The sequence below is a fragment of the Rutilus rutilus genome (assembly GCF_951802725.1).
Source record: "Rutilus rutilus genome assembly, chromosome: 15".
In the NCBI taxonomy this organism is placed as follows: domain Eukaryota; kingdom Metazoa; phylum Chordata; class Actinopteri; order Cypriniformes; family Leuciscidae; genus Rutilus; species Rutilus rutilus.
The window spans coordinates 5,194,442-5,215,677 of record NC_140220.1 but is presented as its reverse complement, the minus strand read 5'-3'; the positions used below and the strand labels follow the sequence as shown (position 1 = coordinate 5,215,677).

Genomic DNA, 21,236 nt, shown 5'->3' with positions numbered 1-21,236 from the left:
ATATCTGCCCAAACAAACTGTAAAAAATCTAAGAAATTGGAAACTTCAGAATCTTATTAAAAAACATTTTAATAAACACTTGTGCCTACACACACACACACACACACACACACACACACACACACATTTTCCCCTTGTCGTTTTCCAATCCATTTTTAATTGTTTTTTTCACTGTCGAATATGCATTGTATATACAAGTTACAATATAATTGAATGATAACATTTAAAGACAAATAAATAACACTAATGTAAAACATTTATATTATACATTTTTATTGGTTTTCTTTATTTGGCTTATTATTTACATTAGCAATATTCAATATCAATTTCAATATTCAACAGTTTGCTGATTTGAAAGTCTTTTTTATTCGATCCAGGATATTTTACTTCCCCGTAACTTATCTATAATCTGATTGAGCTTAATATCTACAATATTTTTTGAAACAAACAAGCTGAAATGGAATCTTCAGCTTTTTCCTTAATATTTTTACACTTATAAACACAAAAACTCATGTTCCCTTTATTTAAGTTTATTTTCGCTTCTCTTTTTCATTCTATCTTTATTTTTTCCCTTATCAGTTCATTTTCTTTGAAAATTCATTTTGTGCTGATTTGAATGTGTCATTTTAATTTGTGCGTGTGTGTGTTTGGACTGTGAACTTGAGGGTCTCACATGAACTTGACCCTCTCACATTACCACAAACACACAGTTTACACCAGTGTAGCAGGTAAATATAGAAACACTCTGTCTCTGCCATCCATGAACAAGCTGAAACGCAGAACTGCTCTGATCAAACAGGTCATCTGCAATTATTTTAACTTTTTTACTGATTTCTTCTGCAACGTTTGCATATTTATAAGTCTGCATCAGATTTAAACTGGTTCTGAGAAGATCTGTGATCACTGCGCTTGCCATGCAAAGAGAGGATGAGGAGGATGAGAATGAAACTGGAGGTGACCAGGAATTCAGGAGCAGAGAAGAAGCCACTGACTCCAGCTGGTCCTGGGTAACCTGCTGGCTTTGTTTTGTTTTGTGTGCGTGCGTGTGTGTGTGTGTGTGTGTTTGGCAGCGTGTCTATAGCAACAGTTCAAAGTCTGGACACACCTAATAGTAAAGTCGTCAGAACTTAATTAACACAAACAAAATTTAAATATTATTAATTTCCAAAATATTATTAATTTCCATGATTTTTTATTATTTATTAATGTATTTTTTTCAGGCATGGAAATAAATAAAAAATTCAGTTATTTCCAGGTTTTCTATGACTGTGGGAATTTATAAAGTAAAATAAATAAATGTCACTCTCAGGATCATATAGCTTCTTCAGAAGTCACCACACTTTGAGCGTATGTTGTACATGCATGCTGAACACTTGATGTTTTTCCTCCAATCTCTACTCCAACAATTGCATTAAAAAAATTTTTGTCAAGTCAAGTACAAACAAAACAATACAGATTATTTCATTGCAGCTTCACAGTATTAACAGAAAAATAATTAAATGACGCAAAAAGAGTTCATTTGCAGATCTAAAAGAAAACAGTGTCATTGTTCAGCTGAAGTAAATTCAGTGATGGCTATTACTGTAATAATATTTGTGTAAATAAATAAATAAAGCATAGGATTAGTAACAGAATTTATATTAACATCAGGTGTGTCCAAACTATTCACTGGCATATTAATGATCTGACATACTGTATATATAAAAAAAGCTATAGTTGGTGTTGGCATTTTGGGCAATGAGAATCAGTGAGCAGAATTGATTAATGTCTCTATAAAGTGATCAATAGTTTAGAGGTTTGATTGAATTAAAAAATGACCTGATTACAAGAATGATATAAGCCATAACTGCTGTTGTTGATGCATTTACAAAATTGTCATTTTTCTATTTTGCCTATAGTCACGTAAAGCATGTTGCAGGTTGTTGGCGTTATATACACTTCAAAGGTGTTTTAAATAAATGTGAGTTCTTGATCATTCTAAAGCCATTTTTACACAATTTTGGTACTCGTCAAATATAAAGCCAGCTCAGATGAAAACCAGCTGAGACCCACTGAATAAGCAAAGTAACAAACTAGACAGATTGAAAAGATGCATGCGTAAACAGAGCCAAAACTCAACTTAACTGGGCTGTTTTACCATCAGACTGTGGTTGGTAGAGCAATAACACGTGAGCGTGACTCAAAACCAATCTCTCGTTTCCTTTTTTTCTCTCTGTCTGTCTTCTGTTCTCACAGCACTGAAAGAGTCTGTTACATGCAAATCTACTAATGTGGTCTGTCTGATGCACAGAAATAGTTGCAGACTCTTTTATATGGTTAGTCTTTCCACTCACAAATACAAATATCTCTCTATTGGCTGTAATGTTTAGAAACAGTCAGGCCTTGTAACATACATTATGCACTTGTATTTGTTAAGACAACAAAATATGACTTTAACTGTCACCTGTTAATCATATTATTACATTTCTGGCCTTGTTTGACTGACTCCCATTTATTTATTGCAGAAATGTATTTACTGGAAAAGGAAGAGCTCAAAAGCCTTCAAGCTCCAAACATTAGACAGTTAGATAGTTTATGAATGTATAATTTGCCTATAGCAAAATACAAAGACAAAGGCCTATTATGTTTTCATAAAATATAGCTACAAATGTCTTTACATCTAGGCTACATAAAATACATAGTTTACAAGCCCTACCCAATTTTCTTTAAAAACCCTTTTCGTTATGGTAGAAAGTAAAAATTGTATTACTATTTTAGTTTATTAGTTTATTTTAACTATATTACTTATATTAGCTTATTTTTATTTTGTATGTCAATCCTTCGACATGCAAAGTGCTAAAAACAGCAGACATCGAATGTCAGTGAAAGCTGCTCACTGATTGGACAAGAGGATCACCTTACAGCAGCTACTCAGAGAAAAGAGAGCGGCGCGCTGATTGGTCAATGTCATCACCTCACAGCAGCCACTATGCGTCATGAATGCTGAGCGCTGATTGGTCAGAAGGATCACCTCACAGCTGTCACTCAAAGCGGTACCTGCAAGAGCCCAAAATAAAACAAACTATCAGCGCCCGCCCACAACTTATCGGCTCTCTTTCAGTTTCTTCTAACAGCCGGATAATTCAAAATATTCCTTTACTAAATGCGGTCTACTGTCATGTGAAACGTGGGAGGCGACGTCCGAGCGTGAATGAATATAAAATTAACCTGACGAGAAGTCATTATCACCGATTGGCTGATCGGCGTCTTTTCTCAGCGTTTTTTTTTTTTTTTTTTTGCCTATGTGACGTCACTCACATCGATCCGCTAACACACGGAATATGAAAATGACAGAGAGAATATGAACGCATGAATGTTACTGTGTTTGTCCTTCACTCTACTGTAAACACGATGAGCTGAACGGAGCTTTACTCGAGGTGAGAGAGACTTTATACATACTGTCATCTAATTCATTCTGTTTATGTGTGTAATATGTCACCCTACATCAAGTTATTGATGTTTTGGGATGTTTTATGAAACTGAAATTGTGATATTTTTAAGTGATGACTGTAAACATGGTTTTCGGATTCACTCTGATTACATAACTGATATAATGACAGACAGCTGTTGATGAGTCATTATTTTCCTTTACACTTAAATTCAGAGCTGATATTTTATCACATTTATTACTGTACTGATGGCTCATATCTGCTACAAGATATAACAAGCTACAATATAATTGAATAACATTTAAATAAATTATTCTATAATATATATATATATGTATTCAATAATAAACAAGCTTATAAATAAATAATAAAATCATAATTTTATATTATAATTATAAAATGGTGTTATAATATTACAATAATGCTTGAAGCTGTGTTTTTGTTATCTTCTTGTACAGCGACCTTGAGCTTGGGAAAGGCGTTTTATAGATAAAACTTATTATTATTATTATTAAAATACAGAGGTGTAAAGTCCAGGGGTCAGACAGTAAAAGTCCTGCCATATGTTTATTCCACCCATGAATGTATTCATCTCCTGACTGAAAAACTGTGCTAATTAGCAAATCCAGGTGATTGGAACAAAATACTGAGGAGGACTTTTACTTTCTGAACCTGGACTTTACACTGTTAAAATATAATTCAGTAATATGAAATTATTGAATATAAATAACTGTCCTGTGCTGCTGTGGAGGTTATAAGACATATCATACTCTCTCTCTCTCTCTCTCTCTCTCTCTCTCTCTCTCTCTCTCTCTCTCTCTCTCTCTCTCTGTCTCTCTCTCTCTGTCCTCTGAGTCTGACCTTTTCGCATGTGAAGGATAATTTTGAGTAATGTTGTGGCGAATTCTCAGCCTGGGACTCAAATGGTTCACTTCTGGATTGACTCCACTTAGAGCTTCAGTGAGAAACTGATGGTTTTAAGGTCCTCTTCTTCTCTGTACATTTCCGGAATAATCTGTTCTTTTAACTCATCTGGCATGTCTGGGGCTGACATTATTCACTTATGGAGGAATATGAAACCAGGAGAAGTACAGCAGCGATAATCACACTGAGACTGTGTGTCTACATACAGAACATATTCTGACATCTGATCCTCCTGTGGCGTTTGACAGACGTATGTTCATTATTAGTGTCTGTAAGTGTGTATGTTTGTTATGATCAGATCACTGACCTTTGTGATCAGCTGAGGACTAAACGTTTCATATCGTCCAGAGAGATAAAAGCATCATGTGTGTTTGATCAAGTACGGAAGTAACTGGTGACAGAATTCCTGCCTGTACAGTGATAAACTCACAAGAGCTTCACCAGAGATTCTGGAAGAAAATCAATAACTGCTAGTGAGGGTTTCAGATTGACCAGAATGGAAAAACAACTGGATAGCAGTTCCAAAAAAAGACGTGTTTGTGTGCTTACAAATCGACGGGATGTACAGAGAAATCAAAATCATGATTCAGAATTTGACGTCATTCACTAGGATAATTCAATTAAATGTAAGGCAAGGCAAGTTGATTTATATAGCACATTTCATACACAATGGCAATTCAAAGTGCTTTACATAGAAGAAATTAAAATAATAAAAAGAAATAAGAATAATTAAAACAGTTTAGAAAAATAAAATACAGTACAGTACAAACAGTCGGACGAACAGTGGCACAGTGCTCATTCAGTAAATGCACAGCTAAACAGAAGTGTTTTGAGTCTGGATTTGAAAGTGACTACAGTGGGAGCACGTCTGATCTCTTCTGGAAGCTGTTCCAGCATAATAGCTAAAAGCGGACTCGCCGTGCTTAGAGTGAACCCTTGGTATTTCTAGCTGATATGATCCTAATGATCTGAGTGATCTGTTGGGTTTATATTCAGTGAGCATATCTGCAATGTATTGAGGTCCTAGGCCATTGAGTGATTTATATACCAGTAATAATACTTTAAAATCAATCCTAAATCTAACTGGGAGCCAGTGTAAAGACCTGAGGACTGGTGTGATATGTTCATATGTTCTGGTTCTGCTTAATGGTCTGTATGAGCTGGAACTGTCTTATGGTCTTTTTGGGAAGGCCAGTGAGGAGTCCATTACAATAATCCACCCTGCTGGTGATGAAAGCATGCACAAGTTTCTCTAAGTCTTGTCTGGAAACAAAGCATCTAATTCTTGCAATATTTTTCAGATGATAGTATGCTGATTTAGTTATTGCTTTGACATGACTACTGAAACTAAGGTCTGACTCTAGTGTCACACCAAGATTCCTGACTTGATGTTTAGTTGTTTGACCCCTAGAGTGAAGGTATGCGTTCACCTTGAGAACTTCATCTTTGTTTCAAAACGCAATGACTTCAGTTTTGTCTTTGTTTAACTGAAGAAAGTTTTGGCACATCCAACTGTTGACTTCATCAATGCATTGGCACAGGGAGTCAGTGGGGCTGTAATCGTTAGGCGATAGATCTGTGTGTCGTCTGCATAGCTGTGGTAAGCAATTTGGTTCTTTCTCATTATTTGACTCAGTGGGAGCATATACAGGTTGAACAGGAGTGGTGCAAGAGTCGAGCCTTGAGGGACTCCGCATGTCATGGATGTCCACTCAGACTTATGGTCTCCTATACTCACATAATGTAAATGTACATTTATTTGTATAGAGAAAAGAAAAACAAACGGAAAATAGCGTTGCTGTTGCTATGAGATGCATTATGTGAATGTTTGGATAAAAAGATGTGTCTTTAATCTAGATTTAAACTGGGAGAGTGAGTCTGAGCTCCGAACATTATCAAGAAGGCTATTCCGGAGTTTAGGCTATTCCCTCCTTTAGTGGACTTAGATATCCTAGGTAGGTACTACCATAATACCAGAGTTTTGTGATCTTAAAGAGAGTGATGGATTGTAAGGCGATAGAAGATCGGTTAAATATACAGGAGCTAACCCGTTCAGGGCCTTATAGGTCAGTAGCAAGACTTTATAATTACAGAACTTAATGGGTAATCAGTGTAGAGATGATAAAATTGGGGTTATATGATTATTATCACATTTTCTTGACCTGGTAAGAACTCTAGCAGCTGCATTTTGGACTAACTGTAGATTGTTCATTGAGGATGCAGGACAGCCAGCTAGTAATGCATTACAGTAATCTAGTCTAGAGGTCATGAATTCATGAGCTTTTCTGCATCAGAAATGGTGGAACAGTGGCAAATAATTCTATATTTTCTAATAATATTACCAAGGGGTTGCATGTATATTGAAAATAGCAGAGGGCCTAAAATAGACCCTTGAGGTACTCCATAATTTTTCTATTCATAACAATCTATTAAATGCAATTAACAAATCATCTAATACCATTAAATATAAAGTGTATTTATAATATGTATTATTTGATTAAATTAGGGCTTGTTTTGTTTGTTTTATATATAGGGTTTAGTTATTCAGACCAATAAGAGACTATTAACTACAATTCTTCCTTTTTATTATACAAATGTGTCATTGCATGTCTACAAATGTATAAAATTGATTCGAGATCAGGTAAAAATCATATAGACTAGGGCTGGGCAACTCTGGCCCTCCGGATCCACTGTCCTTTAGCAAACACACCCGAACAAGCTAATTAAGGTCTTAACTATTACTAGAAAGCCACAGGCAGGTGAGATTCACCATGGTTTAAACTCTGCAGGAAAGTGTATTTCGAGGGCCAGAGTTGCCCAACCTTGATATAGACTTGAACCCTATAGTTAATGGGTTCTCAGAGATCATTGAAATTTCGAAAACATCTCAAATGACGTAACGAAGCCTCATTTACTGAAATCGCATCACTTTGGCAGTTTGACAGGCGCCCCGAATCACTGGTTCAGAAAAAGATGATTCGCAAAGGTTTCAAAGCTTCACAAAGCAGTGTTTCGAAAACGCCCATGTGCCTTTAGAGCATTGCTATGTGATTGGTAGGATGCTTTGGGTGGTTGCATACTGGTTCATGGCAAAAACATCCACCTTAAATGTCTATGCCACTCTGTTCTCTTCTTCAATGTAATTCTGGAAGTACTTTAATATAAGAAAATTGCACACTTCAAAGAGTGTGTTCCATATAATGACATTTCTCCTCCTTTCTCCATGTAGACTCAGACCATGAATTACGTGGGTCAGTTGGCAGGTCAGGTGTTCGTGCAGGTGAAGGAACTCTACAGGGGTCTGAATCCCGCCACGTTATCCGGCTGCATCGATGTCATCGTTGTCCGGCAGCCGGATGGAGCTCTGATCTGCTCTCCATTTCACGTGCGCTTTGGAAAGATGGGTGTCCTGAGATCACGAGAGAAAGTGGTGAGTGGTACCAGGACACATTTGAGATAACAATATGTTGTCTGACCTCCCTATGATATCTGGTTGGTCCATAATGACTTATCTTCTTTCTTTCTGTCAATCAGGTGGACATTGAGATCAATGGGGAACCTGTGAATTTGCACATGAAGTTAGGCGAGAATGGAGAGGCGTTTTTTGTCAAGGAGACGAAAGACAATCAGGTGCCGAACAAAAGAGAAACATGCAAACGCTCACCTATATTCATGCTTGTTGCCTTTTTACAGCTTTGGTCACACTAGACTTTGTGCTCATTCACTTCTATTCATAGTGTGTGCCGGAGATCTTAATCCAGCTATAATTCTAGAACTGAACTGCATTCTGGAGCAGTGATTCTAGAACAGAAAAGGAACACTTTTAGAATTTGGAATACTTTAGAAGGAAAATTCTAAAAAGTAACAGAACAGTTCTAGAACAGTACAATGATTTTAGGACGAAGCATTATTGTAGAATAGAATAGTATTTTGGAACAGATTAGTGTTCTGAATGGGATCATATCGAAAGAAATACAGGAAGTAAATATAGGAAGTGTGGTAATACCACTGTAAATGTGACGCTTGTTTTTGAGAATCAGAATTTGTGGTTCTGAGATCAGCTGTGGGAACATCCTGTTTTTTTTGCCCACAGTCTTATTTTCATCATTTCATCTCTATAGTTCTCATCTAATACTTCTGATTATTACACACTTTACATTTAACACTATTATGTGACCTCTTTCAGAGCCAAAACAAACGCATTATTGGTGTCTGTTGTGTTGATTGCTCCGAGCTGAGTTTACAGTACACACTTGTTTGATCAGATCTCAGATTAACTTTCTTTTCTGATGATTCCCCACAGGAAGTGATTCCTTCTTACCTGGCCACATCTCCCATTCCGTCCGACGGGGGTTTTCTGGGGGGCTCCTGCACTGAGAATGGAATGATGAAGAAGAGGAGGAAGAGGAGAAGGAAGTGCAGGTTGGAGGATGTGAAGAAGGAGGAGAGTGTGGAGTTCTCAGAGGAGGAACTGTTCAACATCGACATCAGTGACAGCGAGCAGCCCGGTCAGAACAGGTCGGCTGATCTTTTTAAGCCTTTTTAGACCGAATCCATAAATCTCAAAATGAAGTAGTTACTATTTTATGAACACCAACACCGGTATCTTATGTATGTTTCTATGTGTGTAGAGACCTGCCGAATGGAGGTTCATCCACTGGAAACAAGCAAAACACAACTTATGCTCACTCAGATGGAGAGTGGACTCCTGGTCTTCACAGGTAGAGCCCAAACACACACACACACACACACACACACACACACACACACTAAAATTGAGTTTTAAATCCCTCAAGTTAATTTAGGCATCACAACATTATAATGTACTGTATGAAAAATGTGAATTTTGTTCAAGATTACATTTAACAGTGAAATTATTAGTGCTAAAAATATATATTTATAATAGCGGCAGATAAAAAAAAAAAAAAAAAAATCTATTAAATAAAAAAAAACGATCTTTCAGGCATCATATATAAAAAATATATGCACTATAACCATTCAAAAGTTTGGGGTCTGTACGATTTTTATTTTTAAAGAAATGATTATACTTTTTTTTTTAAAGGATGCATTAAATTTATTAAAAGTGTCTGTTAAGACATTTATAATAGTTAATAATAGTATAATCATTTTAAAAAGATTTCTATTCAAAATAAATGCTTTTGAACTTTCTATTCATCAAAGAATCCTGAAAAAATGTTTCCACAAAAAATTACGCAGCACAACTGTTTTCAACATTAATAATAATCACAAATGTTTCTTGAGCTGCAAATCAGCATATTAGAATGATTTCTAATATAAAGCTATAAATATAAAGGAACACAGCGACTCGCTCACACACCCTTATTCAAAATGATAAAAAATATAACTCTCTGTCAGTGTTCTCTTTTTTTAATCTTTATTTGCATAGTATTGATGAGTTTTGCATGTATGTAAAATGAATGTAAAACTCTAGTTTGTGCAGTAAAGGAATATATTTTTTCTTTTTCTCTCCAGTCCTAATGTGTCTCGGCCCTGCACCCCTAAGAGTGACTCTGAACTGCTTTGTAAAGGTCAGCAGGAGGATTCGGACATGTTGTGGTCCTGGGGGGAGTTACCACAAGCTGCCAAGGTCAGAATTATCCTAAAATCCAACTCACTGACACATTAACCCAACTAACTGCAACTATAACGTCAATGTGATTCGAAAGACCCCCTCATTTATTAAACTCATACTTACCTCATAATAAAAATGTATTTACAGCCATCGTTTCTGTCTGCGAAACCAAACGTCCTGCCTGCACTGTCAATCCCAGTCTCAGACAACACACATTTCAGAGTCATCCCTGAAACTGCCGTCCATCATCATGACAGCAACAGGACATTACATGCTGATGGCCAATCAAACAGAGCGAAAGAGTTTGAAAAGCGGGATGTGACACCAGCAGCTTGCGTGACGTCTGAGGTTGAGGAGGGAGGAGCAAATACTGGACCCCGCCCACAAAATAAGACTAAAAGAAAAGGTTCTTTACTGCATAATTTTGGGGTTAAAAATTCAGTTTTTGTGTATTACTTAATTTATGGTGTTTTGTGTGTACTCATGCAGATAAGAAAAGTCGCCATCTGGGTTCTGATGGTGTGTATTTGGATGATATAAAGGATTTGGAGCCGGAGGTGGCGGCACTTTACTTCCCTAAAAGGTGCGTCATCCTAATTTCACCTCTCTATAAGGCTTTATTAACCCTGTAAAGCCTGACATATGAAATAATAGTTAGAAAAAAATATTGTTTAAATGGAACATTTAGACAAAATAAATAATAATAATAAAAAAAAAATCTAGCATAATTTTGTATTTTGTATCAAAAATGTAAGTTTTGAGTATCATATTTGCTGCATCAGGCTTTTATAGCTCACATAGTATGATGTAATTAGAATCAGAGGCCCAATCTGAGAAAAAACTTGGCGCATATTTTTATGGCCAAAAAGTAAAATGAATGAAAATGAAATTTGGATAGCTTGTAATGTAATTCAATGAGATCTTTATAACAGTATAGAGTTGTATATAAATATCAGCTGTTACTCTTTATCTCCTAATAATGTCTTAGTAAGATGATATTTATATGCTTAGTTTTATGATCAAAGGTCTGTTTTTATTGTAGGTGGGCAAAACATAATGCAATGCAACACAATGATGATTGAGAGAGAGTGATAGAATATGATAGAGTCGGCTTTATCAAATATTTGTACGCTAGAATGACCAAGACTGCTTATATCAACAGTGAAACATTGCATTGCTTGTTTTTGTGTTTTCTCAGTGGTTCAGAGCGCTTGGGTGAGAATGGTGTCCGCAGTGTGACCGTGTCTCCTCAGTCTATGTGCAGCTCAGGAGCAGACAGCGGAGTGGACAGTTACGACCTTCCCACTATGGCCATCTCTCTCTGTGGAGGCCTCACAGAAAACAGAGAGATCACTAAAGGTGCACAGACTCGCTCACAAACAGCACTGCACATTACTTATGTACAACAGTAGTCAGGACTACTTGCTTGAAATGCACTCATTAAGCATTCAGGACTGCATTTGCGTATGTGCGTCGAGTATCTGTCTGGCCTTAATCTTACATTCACTCCAACTAATACATATTTATGCATTCCTATTGATTTCCTGTCCTCTCTCTCTCTCATTCAGAGCATTTCCAGCAGAAGTCTGTGTCTTTTCAGCAGTTTGCTGATAATCCATCCATCATTGATGACCCTAATCTGGTGGTGAAGATCGGCTCTAAGTGAGGTTCACATTACTGTAATCGATGCTCATCTCATTTGTCTTGGACTGAAATAACAGCTGCTATTTTTGCAGGTATTATAACTGGAGCACAGCGGCTCCTATTATGCTGGCTATGCAAGCCTTCCAGAAACCATTGCCTAAGGTACACACACACACACACACACAAACACTATCTAGAGTCTCTCTTTCTCCAGTAACATTTGGAAGTCCGATTCATTTTAGCAAATCAATTAATTCAGATGTTTTATTTCAGTGAACTTGTTCAAACAATTGATTCGCTGATTAATTCGACTCACTCAATAGTTCTCCCAGAAGTCCTGTTTTGTATTGAAATAAATATTTAGTTAATACTGGTATCACTTATATAAATTATTTAATCACATATACAATTATGGACGATACAGATAAACGGATTATTTTAATGCAATAAGTTAAAAAAATAAATAAAATGAAAATGGATATTCACTCTGAGCTTTTTATAAAATATAATATTTTTATATTTAAAAGCCATGGCATGATTTCTAAAATTATTTTGATATGTTCCAAGTATTAAAAATATGGGAAATGAGCATGCACTATTAAATATCTAGTATTGTCCGATAACGTATATAAAAATAAAAGATAAAAATATTAAGCAGCACAAGTTTTCGACATTGATAATAATGAGAAATGTTTCTTGAGCAGCAAATCAGCAAATTAGAATGATTTCTGAAGGATCATGTGATGTTTTTACAGTATTTTTTGATCAAATAAATGCAGCATTGCTTCTTTCAGAGAGAGTTTTCTTTTTAAAACATAAAAAAATCGTACCAACCCCAAACTTTTGAATAGTATATCGCAGCTTCAAATGACGCTTGTAGTTTGATAATCACATATGTAAGATGACTCGCAATGATGCTATTATCAAGATTTACCATCTGTTCTCTTGTCTTGTGTATCACCTCCCTGTGTGTGTGTGTGTGTGTGTGTGTTTTAGTTTGCAGGGCTCAGTCATGTGTGTTCTGGGCTGGAGTTTGTTTTCTGTCGCCTGCTTAATTTCTTTAGTTCCTCAGTTCGTTGCACTAATTTTAATCAATCATCTTCCCTGCATGAGAGTCCAGCATGTGTTTGTGCCTTCAGTTTCTGAGTGTTTATTTTGAGTTTTTCAGTTGTTTAGCATTACGCTTGTGTGCATGTCCCTCACAGGCCACCGTAGAGAGACTCATGAAGGAGAAGATGCCCAGAAACCGAGGAAGATGGTGGTTTTCATGGCGAGGAAGAACAAACAGTGCCAAACCGGTACTCAGTCAAATTTGTACACACATCATCATCACCACGGGCTTTGTTTCAAATGATGCACTGGATGTTGACTTCCAGTTTTGTGACTTTTGCTCATGTCTTTGTGTCTGCAGGATTCAGTCTCAAGCGGTTCAGCCTGTGCTGCAGGAGACGAGACCATAAAGAACAGGTTCAGATCTGATGGATCCATCATACCATTTCATCTGAAATGATATTGCAGTCTGTAATTATTCATACGTTTAACCAAGTGTTTGTTGACAGACGGAAAGACGAGTCCTCTTCCAGCGATGAAGATCACTTATCTGCCAAACAAACCCCTGTACCCGGTCACACAGACTCCGTCCCTGCTGGAGGAGGCGTGTCCTATCAGAAAACTCTCCGCCTTTCTTCAGAACAACTCGTAAGATTATTGAATTTAATTAAAGGGATAGTTCACCAAAAAAAAGAAAAATCTCTCATAATTTACTCTCAAATTATAATCAGTCTCTGTGAGTCCATAATAATACAAGTGAATGGGTGCTGCTCAGATGATGCTTGAAAAACCACACACAGCGATTGTGAGGAGGGTAATCCATCACTTTTTACTATTGTCTATTGTCATACGATCACGAGGGGTGCGTTGTGATGCGTGACATAAGTGCGTTGTGAAGTTTGCAAGAGAAGAAGCGTAATTTATAGTTAAACAAGTTAAAAATATAAGTATTTTTCTTACACACACCTATCATTTCATCCACTGGGGTCGTATGGATTACTGTCATGACTGCTGTGTGTAGTTTTTCAAGCATCTACCGAACAGCACCCCTTCACTAGCAATTATACTGATTATTTTCCTAAAAATTGGAAGAAAGAAAGTCATATACATCGGGGAGTTAAATGATGAGATAATGTTTATTTTTAGGTGAACTATCCCTTTAAGAAACAAACTAACATTATATGTGGACTTCAGGTGAAAGAAATAATCATATGATTATTTATTTTGTAATTTAATACGCTCAAAATGAGTGTTTAGAATGAATGAATTATCTTTTGGTAAATTTGACTACTAAAAAATGATTAAATTTGAGTCCAAAACAGTAATAAACAGCAGTATTTTGCTATAAAACAGAAGACTTGAATCAGTGACTCATTCGAATGAACCAATTCAGTAGAATGAATCAGACGTTTCAAAACTACATACGAAAAAAGGGCAGTTTATAAGATGGTGAATTTCACACACTCACACCCCAACACTGATTGTGACAGAGTGTGTGTGTCGGCTGCAGGTCAGTCTGCAGCTAAAGGACGGTCTTAATGACGTGGTGTTCAGCGTGACGACTCAGTATCAGGGCACATGCCGCTGTGAGGGAACCATCTACCTGTGGAACTGGGATGATAAAATCATCATCTCAGACATCGATGGCACAATCACCAGGTGCATAATCATGAACATAATCGTAATCTTACACAATTAATACATCAAATCGCTGTACGTTAATGTTCTTCTTTCATAGGTCAGATAAGTTGGGGCATATTTTGCCCACACTGGGTAAAGACTGGACCCATCAGGGCATCGCACGTCTGTATCATAACGTCAACCAGTAAGAGACCACAACTGTTTCTCTGATTCTCGGCTATATCATCAGGATGAAGATTGAAATACCTGTGTATGTTTTACAGGAATGGTTATAAGTTTCTGTATTGCTCAGCGAGGGCGATCGGTATGGCTAACATGACACGGGGTTACCTGCACTGGGTCAATGAGAGAGGAACCATGTTACCACAGGGACCCGTTTTACTGAGTCCCAGCAGCCTGTTTTCAGCACTGCACAGGTGATTACACACACTCACACACACTGCTTCATTCACTATATATCTGAAGACATCTCATTGACTTCTTTTGCTTTTACATTAAGCTTATTCCATCTTCATGTGTTCAATTAAAAATAAAACACTTAAAGGGGTGGTATAATGCCCTTTTCACAAGATATGTCTTTGATGTCCCCAGAGTGTGTATGTGAAGTTTTAGCTCAAAATACCCCACAGATATTTTTACATAGCATGTTAAAATTGTCACTTTTTGAGGGTGAGCAAAAACGCACCGTTTTGTGTCTGTTCCTTTAAATGCAAATGAGCTGCTGCTCCCGGCACAGGGGGCGGAGCTACAACAGCTTGTGTCATTTTACCTCACACAGACATGCATTGAAAATTTCAAAAACATTTAGACTTTTATGTTCAAACCGAAGTCAGACGATCTCAACGGAGTCAATGATGGAGAGACTCAAGAAGAAGTGACAACATGTAGAAGCAACATGACATTTCTCAATGGTTAGTTGATTAATTTATGTAACTGATGTGTAGTTACCTTCTAGTCATTGACTAGCATATTTTGTCTTGTTAATCTATAAATCGTGTTCCTGGGGGCGGGTTTATGTAAATTCTAGGGTTGGTGATGTCACTACCCCGGGAGGAATGTCGTGTAGTCTAACAGCCGTTTGTTGTAGTCCTTAAAAAGCAATTTCTTTAAAAGAAAATATCTCCCTTTGCTTTGAACTTTGAGCGTTGTAACTTTGCAGATGTTGTTTATGCTCAAACAGCAACATTACACACTAACTAAAGTTAGAAAAGTGAAATCATAATCAACAACCGCTTTAAAACTAAAATTGTTTATTTACAGGGCTCCCGCGGTCTTAAAATGTCTTAAATTCAGTTTGATAAAATTTAAGGTCATAAACAGTCTTAAATATCTTAAATGGTATAAAAAAATTTCTTAAATATCATTTTTACATTTTGGAGATAGAAAAACAGGAATCACGACATGGCCTAATATGATTATTAAACTTCAAAAGGCAATGATTTCATTAAATAAATGGGAGCACAGTACTGTTCTGGCTTCAGTGTGAATACAGTTCATTCTTTGCTTATGATCTACTGTTGATGAATTATGACAATGTTTAATTTATGGTGACTTGTTGCCTCGGTGCCTTATCAGGCAATGACTTTGTAGGCAGCGTTTACGCACGATGTGACCTCACGATAATAACTTCTGAGGCAGAGTAACGGTTTAATGATCTACAGCAAAATAGAGAGAGCTTTAGTGAAAACTAAGCACATATTTAATTACTACAATAGTAAAACGTTGGTCAAAAACATACATTTACACACAAACTGACCAACAACCGCAACTTTCAGACGCCATCTTTATTTTTCATCTTAACTGTCACAGAATGGAACACACAGGATTGTGGGATATCAAAGGCAGTGAGGGATACATCTATGCTGCCGATGTTATGAAGGTATCTCAGGAGACAGGAAGTGACACTTACATTGGATTCGGACGTGCTTTGGATTTGAAGGCAGCGTTTTTAAGCTTTCGGACGCAGCCAGCATCTCCCTCATCTTTTTGAATGAGCAGCTGGAAGTAGTAAAGCATATACATTTCAAAATAAGGGTCCCAGCGTATTTTGGGCATATTTATAACCAAAAGTAACACTTTATGCATAAAATATTTTTTTTCTGGATATCATCAGTATTTTGTTTACACTATACACCGCATCTTGCATTTAACACATTCAACATATATATTTTACTAGTATTGGCACAATAATCTTTTTTAATGCCTTTCTATAAATGCATTATAATTATATCAGCTAAATTCAATATCAATCATTTATATATATGGATATAATTGTACAAAAACCAGTTTCAATGCATGTATAAATTGAAGAAGCTTGTACAGGAGTTACCCAGTGTTATTTTAGTTTTTTTATTTAATTTTTATTACAATTTTATTTTGAATTAGCTTTTATTTTTATATATTTTTTTCACGTTCGTTTTAGTTTAATTTTTAGTCATTTTGTTATGTCCTGTAGTCATTGATTTATTTTTTTATATTGCTATTTAACTATAATTTATTTTTATTTCAGTTTTAGTTTTAGTTAGTTTTCTTTTTTATTAATTTCCAGTTCATAATTTTAGTGTTTCAACTTAAACTTATTTTAGTTTATTGCCAAGGAAACGTTTCAAATTTTCATTTTTCAAATAATATTTATATTATATTTTATTTCAGCTTTATGTCAATTAACCGAAATATTTTGTAATAGTTTTAATTTTAATGAGAATAACCTCAGCATGTTTAATTAAGCAAAAGAACCTGCGATACATGATTTACTTTGAGATTGTATGGATTCATGGATATACAGTATTGATTATATTTGTGCATGTCTGAAACCTAAACCCAAATAAAGGACCTCTGCATAACAAATTAAAGCGACACTTCAGGGTGCCTGAAATGTTCCTCTCAACAAAAACACATGCACATACACACTCTCTCTCTCTGCTTTTCAGGGAGGTGATCGAGAAGAGGCCGGAGAAGTTCAAGGTGGCGTGCTTGACAGATATTAAGAATCTGTTCCTCCCAAACACAGAGCCCTTCTACGCAGCGTTCGGGAACAGAGACACCGTGAGTGAACACGGGAGACGATGAGAATGCAAGAAATTGGTTCATTGGTCATCATATCAGCCATAATAAACATAATTATTAGCTAACTTATCAGTCAAAATAGTTTGCATACGTAATAAAGGTGATCTGTGCCATGTGTAGTTTTGTGATCTGTGTTTTGTAATGTGTCTGTAGGACGTGTTTTCCTATAAGGAGGTGGGTGTTCCCTTAAACAGGATCTTCACTGTCAATCCTAAAGGAGAACTGATCCAGGAACATGCCAAGACCAACATCTCATCGTGAGTACACACTACTGACCAGTGTTGGGGAAGCTCCTTTAAAACTGTCGTTTGTCAAGATACGAGCTACTCATAAGACAAGCTGCTTTAAAAAAAAAAAAGATCAAAAAGTAGTAAACTATCTCACTGGGGAGGGAATGCTGAAATTATAGCTTTTTATCATTAGCACAGGGGCTCCCAGAGGTTTCTGTCAGCTCAACCCCTTAGACGTAAAATATTTAAAGTACCACTGAGATTTTAAGTTTAGATCAATTTAACGACACATTTGGATATTCACGCTTCTTTGATGATGGTCACATGACATGCTGAAAATGGTCACATGACATTCAAGTAAGCATAAAATATTGAATCTTCTTTTGTAATTTTTTTTATTTATTTTTACAAATATTTAAATTAAATGATTATTAGTAGTTATTAAAACAATTATATTTTAAAAAACTGTTGCAAGTTGTGTTGTACTGCAAGTAACAATTTATATTTTATAATAATTATAATTATACACTACAAGTTACAATACTAAAGTTTGTCTAAAATTCTTTACTTTAAAATGCTTAAACCCTTGCACTTACAACATTTAAAATCCTCAGGCTTTTATTTTGGCGGAATACTGGTGAAATTATGTAAAGTACCGTAATTACGATATTTCAACTTGTAAAAAGTGTTCACGTCCTCGTAGAGATCGTAATTACAACTTGTAAGCTGGGAATTTTCCTAAACCTCCTACTTGTACCACCTGACCCCTGCAGATTCGTTTAGGTGTTGGTAGTGTTGTCATATAAACGCATAACAGCACAGAGTAAAACGTCACGTGTTCTCATCGTGAAATTACAGTAATTACGACATGGCGTGAACGCAGCATGAAATCCTGTCCACAAAAATTTTGGAAATGATGCAAATATAAATAAATAGAACCTAGCATACATTGCGTTGCCATAAAATAATTAAGTGAAATGTTATTTGAAGTGGGTCATTTACAGTAAATAAAGCATCCAAACAAACCAATTCACTAAAAAGAATCAATGCTTGATATGAGAGAGCGCTTAAGATGAGATGTTTGATTATTACCTCAGTTTGCTGGTCTGTAAAGCTGTGCGCACAATACACTGTGACTAAAATCAACACTGTAGCACACACAACACCACTACTATTTCTGGAAAAACTACGTTGTTATGAAAACAGCTACAGTAGTCACACTACTGACAAAGCCAGGTGTGTTAATGCTTACATTAGTTACTCCCTCAGCTGTGGCTGTGTGTTTGTGTGATTTAAAGGCATAGTTCACTTTGAAATTAATTTTTTATATGTTTTAGCTTACCTCAAGGGCATCCAAGATGTAGGTGTCTTTGTTTCCGCAGTAGTTTCAATTTTGATATTTTTAGGTCAAACCGTTCTTGTCTGTCAGTCATATAATGCAGGTCTATGGTCACTGTCTCAAAACACAAGCACAGAGTCCAAATTAAAACAATTCCCCACGTCCAAATGAAACAATTCCCCATCATAAGTACACATTGATGGCCTAAGACACGAAACGAGCGGTTTGTGTGAGAAAACGAACAGTATTATCTCTTGAAAACAGCACACGTCCAAATGATCTGACGGCGCGGGCGGGTATAGAATATACATAGATGTCGCCTTGGCTACGGTTTCGTTCCAATGAACTGCAGTAGCGAAGGCGACATCTAGTGTATACATCTATACCCGCCAGCGGGCGGGTATAGATATATACACTAGATGTCGCTTGGCATCGGTTTCGTTCCAATGAACTGCAGTAGCCAAGGCGACATCTATGTATATATCTATACCCGCCCGCGCCGTCAGATCATTTGGACGTGTGCTGTTTTCAAGAGATAACAACGATATAAATACTGTTCGTTTTCTCACACAAACCGCTCGTTTCGTGTCTTAGGCCATCAATGTGTACTTATGATGGGGAATTGTTTCATTTGGACGTGGGGAATTGTTTTAATTTGGACTCTGTGCTTGTGTTTTGAGACAGTGACCATAGACCTGCATTATATGACTGACAGACAAGAACGGTTTGACCTAAAAATATCAAAATTGAAACTACTGCGGAAACAAAGACACCTACATCTTGGATGCCCTTGAGGTAAGCTAAAACATATCAAAAATTAATTTCAAAGTGAACTATCCCTTAAATGCTTTATATGAATGAGTGTGTCAGCTGTGGTTTACCTGTGCAGGTACGTGCGTCTGGGCGAGGTGGTGGATCACGTCTTCCCGCTCCTGAGACGCAGTAGTTCGTGTGACTTCCCCTGCAGTGACACCTTCAGCCAGTTCACCTTCTGGAGAGAACAGCTCCCTCTGGTGGACGGGCAGATAGCGAGCACTGTCAACACCACTCGCTGAACAGCGGCACGGATCTACTCACGACATCACGTGTGGACCCTCGCGTAAACGGCACAGGAGACTGTGCCAAAACTGAACATAGGCTACTGAAATCAGTCCAAACATATGAAAATCACTCGCAAAATTCATGTGTTGGTCTGGACCTCAGAAAAGAATGCACTTTCTTTCAAAAAAATGTCATTTGTGATTTATAGTATATTGTACTAAACTTTTTTTAAATGTACCTTTTCAGTTTTGCTTGTGATCACAAGCTTTGTGTTGAAAAGCATCTGAATGAAACATCTTGAATTCCAGGTCAAATTTCACTCCAAAATCATTATTTTGCAAAAAATAAAGTAAAAATTATATATATACAGTATATATATATATATATAGCATTTTGTGACAATTAACCACCTATTTATTTACTATAAGGTTAATGGTCCAAAAACAGTTAATTTTCTTAATGCAAAATATGACCCAGACGTTTCTTGACAGTTTCTGTGAGATTGACTCTTTTATTCTCTGAGAAATTAAAAAAACAGCGAAGGAGAGAATTTAGGATATATGTTACATTTCTTTATTTTTGAATGGATATCATTGAACTCTTACATGGTACCTTTTTGTTAATGTAGCCTAGTTAGTAATATTTTATCTGTCTGATTATTGAAACGTTCTTCTATCGGTCATATCACAGCTGATATTCCTTCCTTCATATGTTTTTAACCAGCACTTTATGTGTTAAATTAAGAAAGATATGCTGTTATATTTTCTTATGAATTAATAATCATAACCCTGCTTGGGTTTCTTCCATTTTATTATGGTTTCAATGAGGTTTAAAGATTTAGATATTTAGTTTATGAGACAGACTCAGTTTAAATATATGCTATATATGTAGCATGATGCTGATGATGGGTTTTTTTCCCTTTTATTGAAAATTATTTTCAGTTATTAGTTCTAAAGAGGGAGTTATGGTGTTTTTTTCTTCTGATTTTCTTTCAGTGAAAGAGCAGTTGTTCAGATTCTCAGGTGATTCTTCTTTGAAGGAAAATCCATCTGTATCGATCTTCAATAAAATACTGCAGGAAATATACCGTGTCACTCATCATTTAATGCCTCAGTTAATTTAATTTATCGATAAATTAAAGGTATAGCGGAGGATTTTCTTTTTCCGGGTGGATCATCAAGACTATTGGTCCTCCTAAGTGTCAATCATTCTGGTGATCATTCAAGGCCGTCTTACGTGCTCGTGCACACGATTCACACGATGGCTGCGCTCAAAACACA

General features: G+C 36.3%; 1 protein-coding gene across 3 annotated transcripts; it reads left to right on the top strand.

Moving 5' to 3' along the window:
• Positions 1-3,022: 3,022 nt before the first annotated feature.
• Positions 3,023-21,150, top strand: lpin1b (lipin 1b). Of its 3 annotated transcripts, XM_084431842.1 has the most exons (20): positions 3,023-3,416; positions 7,582-7,782; positions 7,887-7,982; positions 8,656-8,870; positions 8,984-9,073; positions 9,846-9,960; positions 10,093-10,351; positions 10,435-10,528; positions 11,144-11,304; positions 11,514-11,607; positions 11,682-11,751; positions 12,795-12,887; positions 13,001-13,056; positions 13,149-13,287; positions 14,150-14,298; positions 14,378-14,464; positions 14,544-14,696; positions 17,211-17,325; positions 17,500-17,603; positions 19,805-21,150. In XM_084431842.1, the coding sequence occupies exons 2-20, from the start codon at positions 7,591-7,593 to the stop codon at positions 19,968-19,970; spliced, it is 2,448 nt and encodes an 815-aa protein (XP_084287968.1). In that variant the 5' UTR covers positions 3,023-3,416; positions 7,582-7,590; the 3' UTR covers positions 19,971-21,150. The 3 variants fall into 3 exon arrangements, with proteins under 3 accessions (XP_084287968.1, XP_084287970.1, XP_084287969.1); XM_084431844.1 differs by lacking the exons at positions 17,500-17,603; positions 19,805-21,150 and adding an exon at positions 15,089-15,191 and having other exon boundaries at positions 17,211-17,326; XM_084431843.1 differs by lacking the exons at positions 17,500-17,603; positions 19,805-21,150 and adding an exon at positions 15,089-15,191 and having other exon boundaries at positions 16,090-17,324.
• Positions 21,151-21,236: the final 86 nt, after the last annotated feature.

Bases quoted from the DNA above. Each gene is read 5' to 3' on its own strand.
- lpin1b (XM_084431842.1), top strand. From the start codon at position 7,591: ATGAATTACGTGGGTCAGTTGGCAGGTCAGGTGTTCGTGCAGGTGAAG. The intron at 11,752-12,794 runs GTACACACACAC...TGTCCCTCACAG, and splicing joins TCCAGAAACCATTGCCTAAG to GCCACCGTAGAGAGACTCAT. The intron at 13,057-13,148 runs GTTCAGATCTGA...GTTTGTTGACAG, and splicing joins GACGAGACCATAAAGAACAG to ACGGAAAGACGAGTCCTCTT.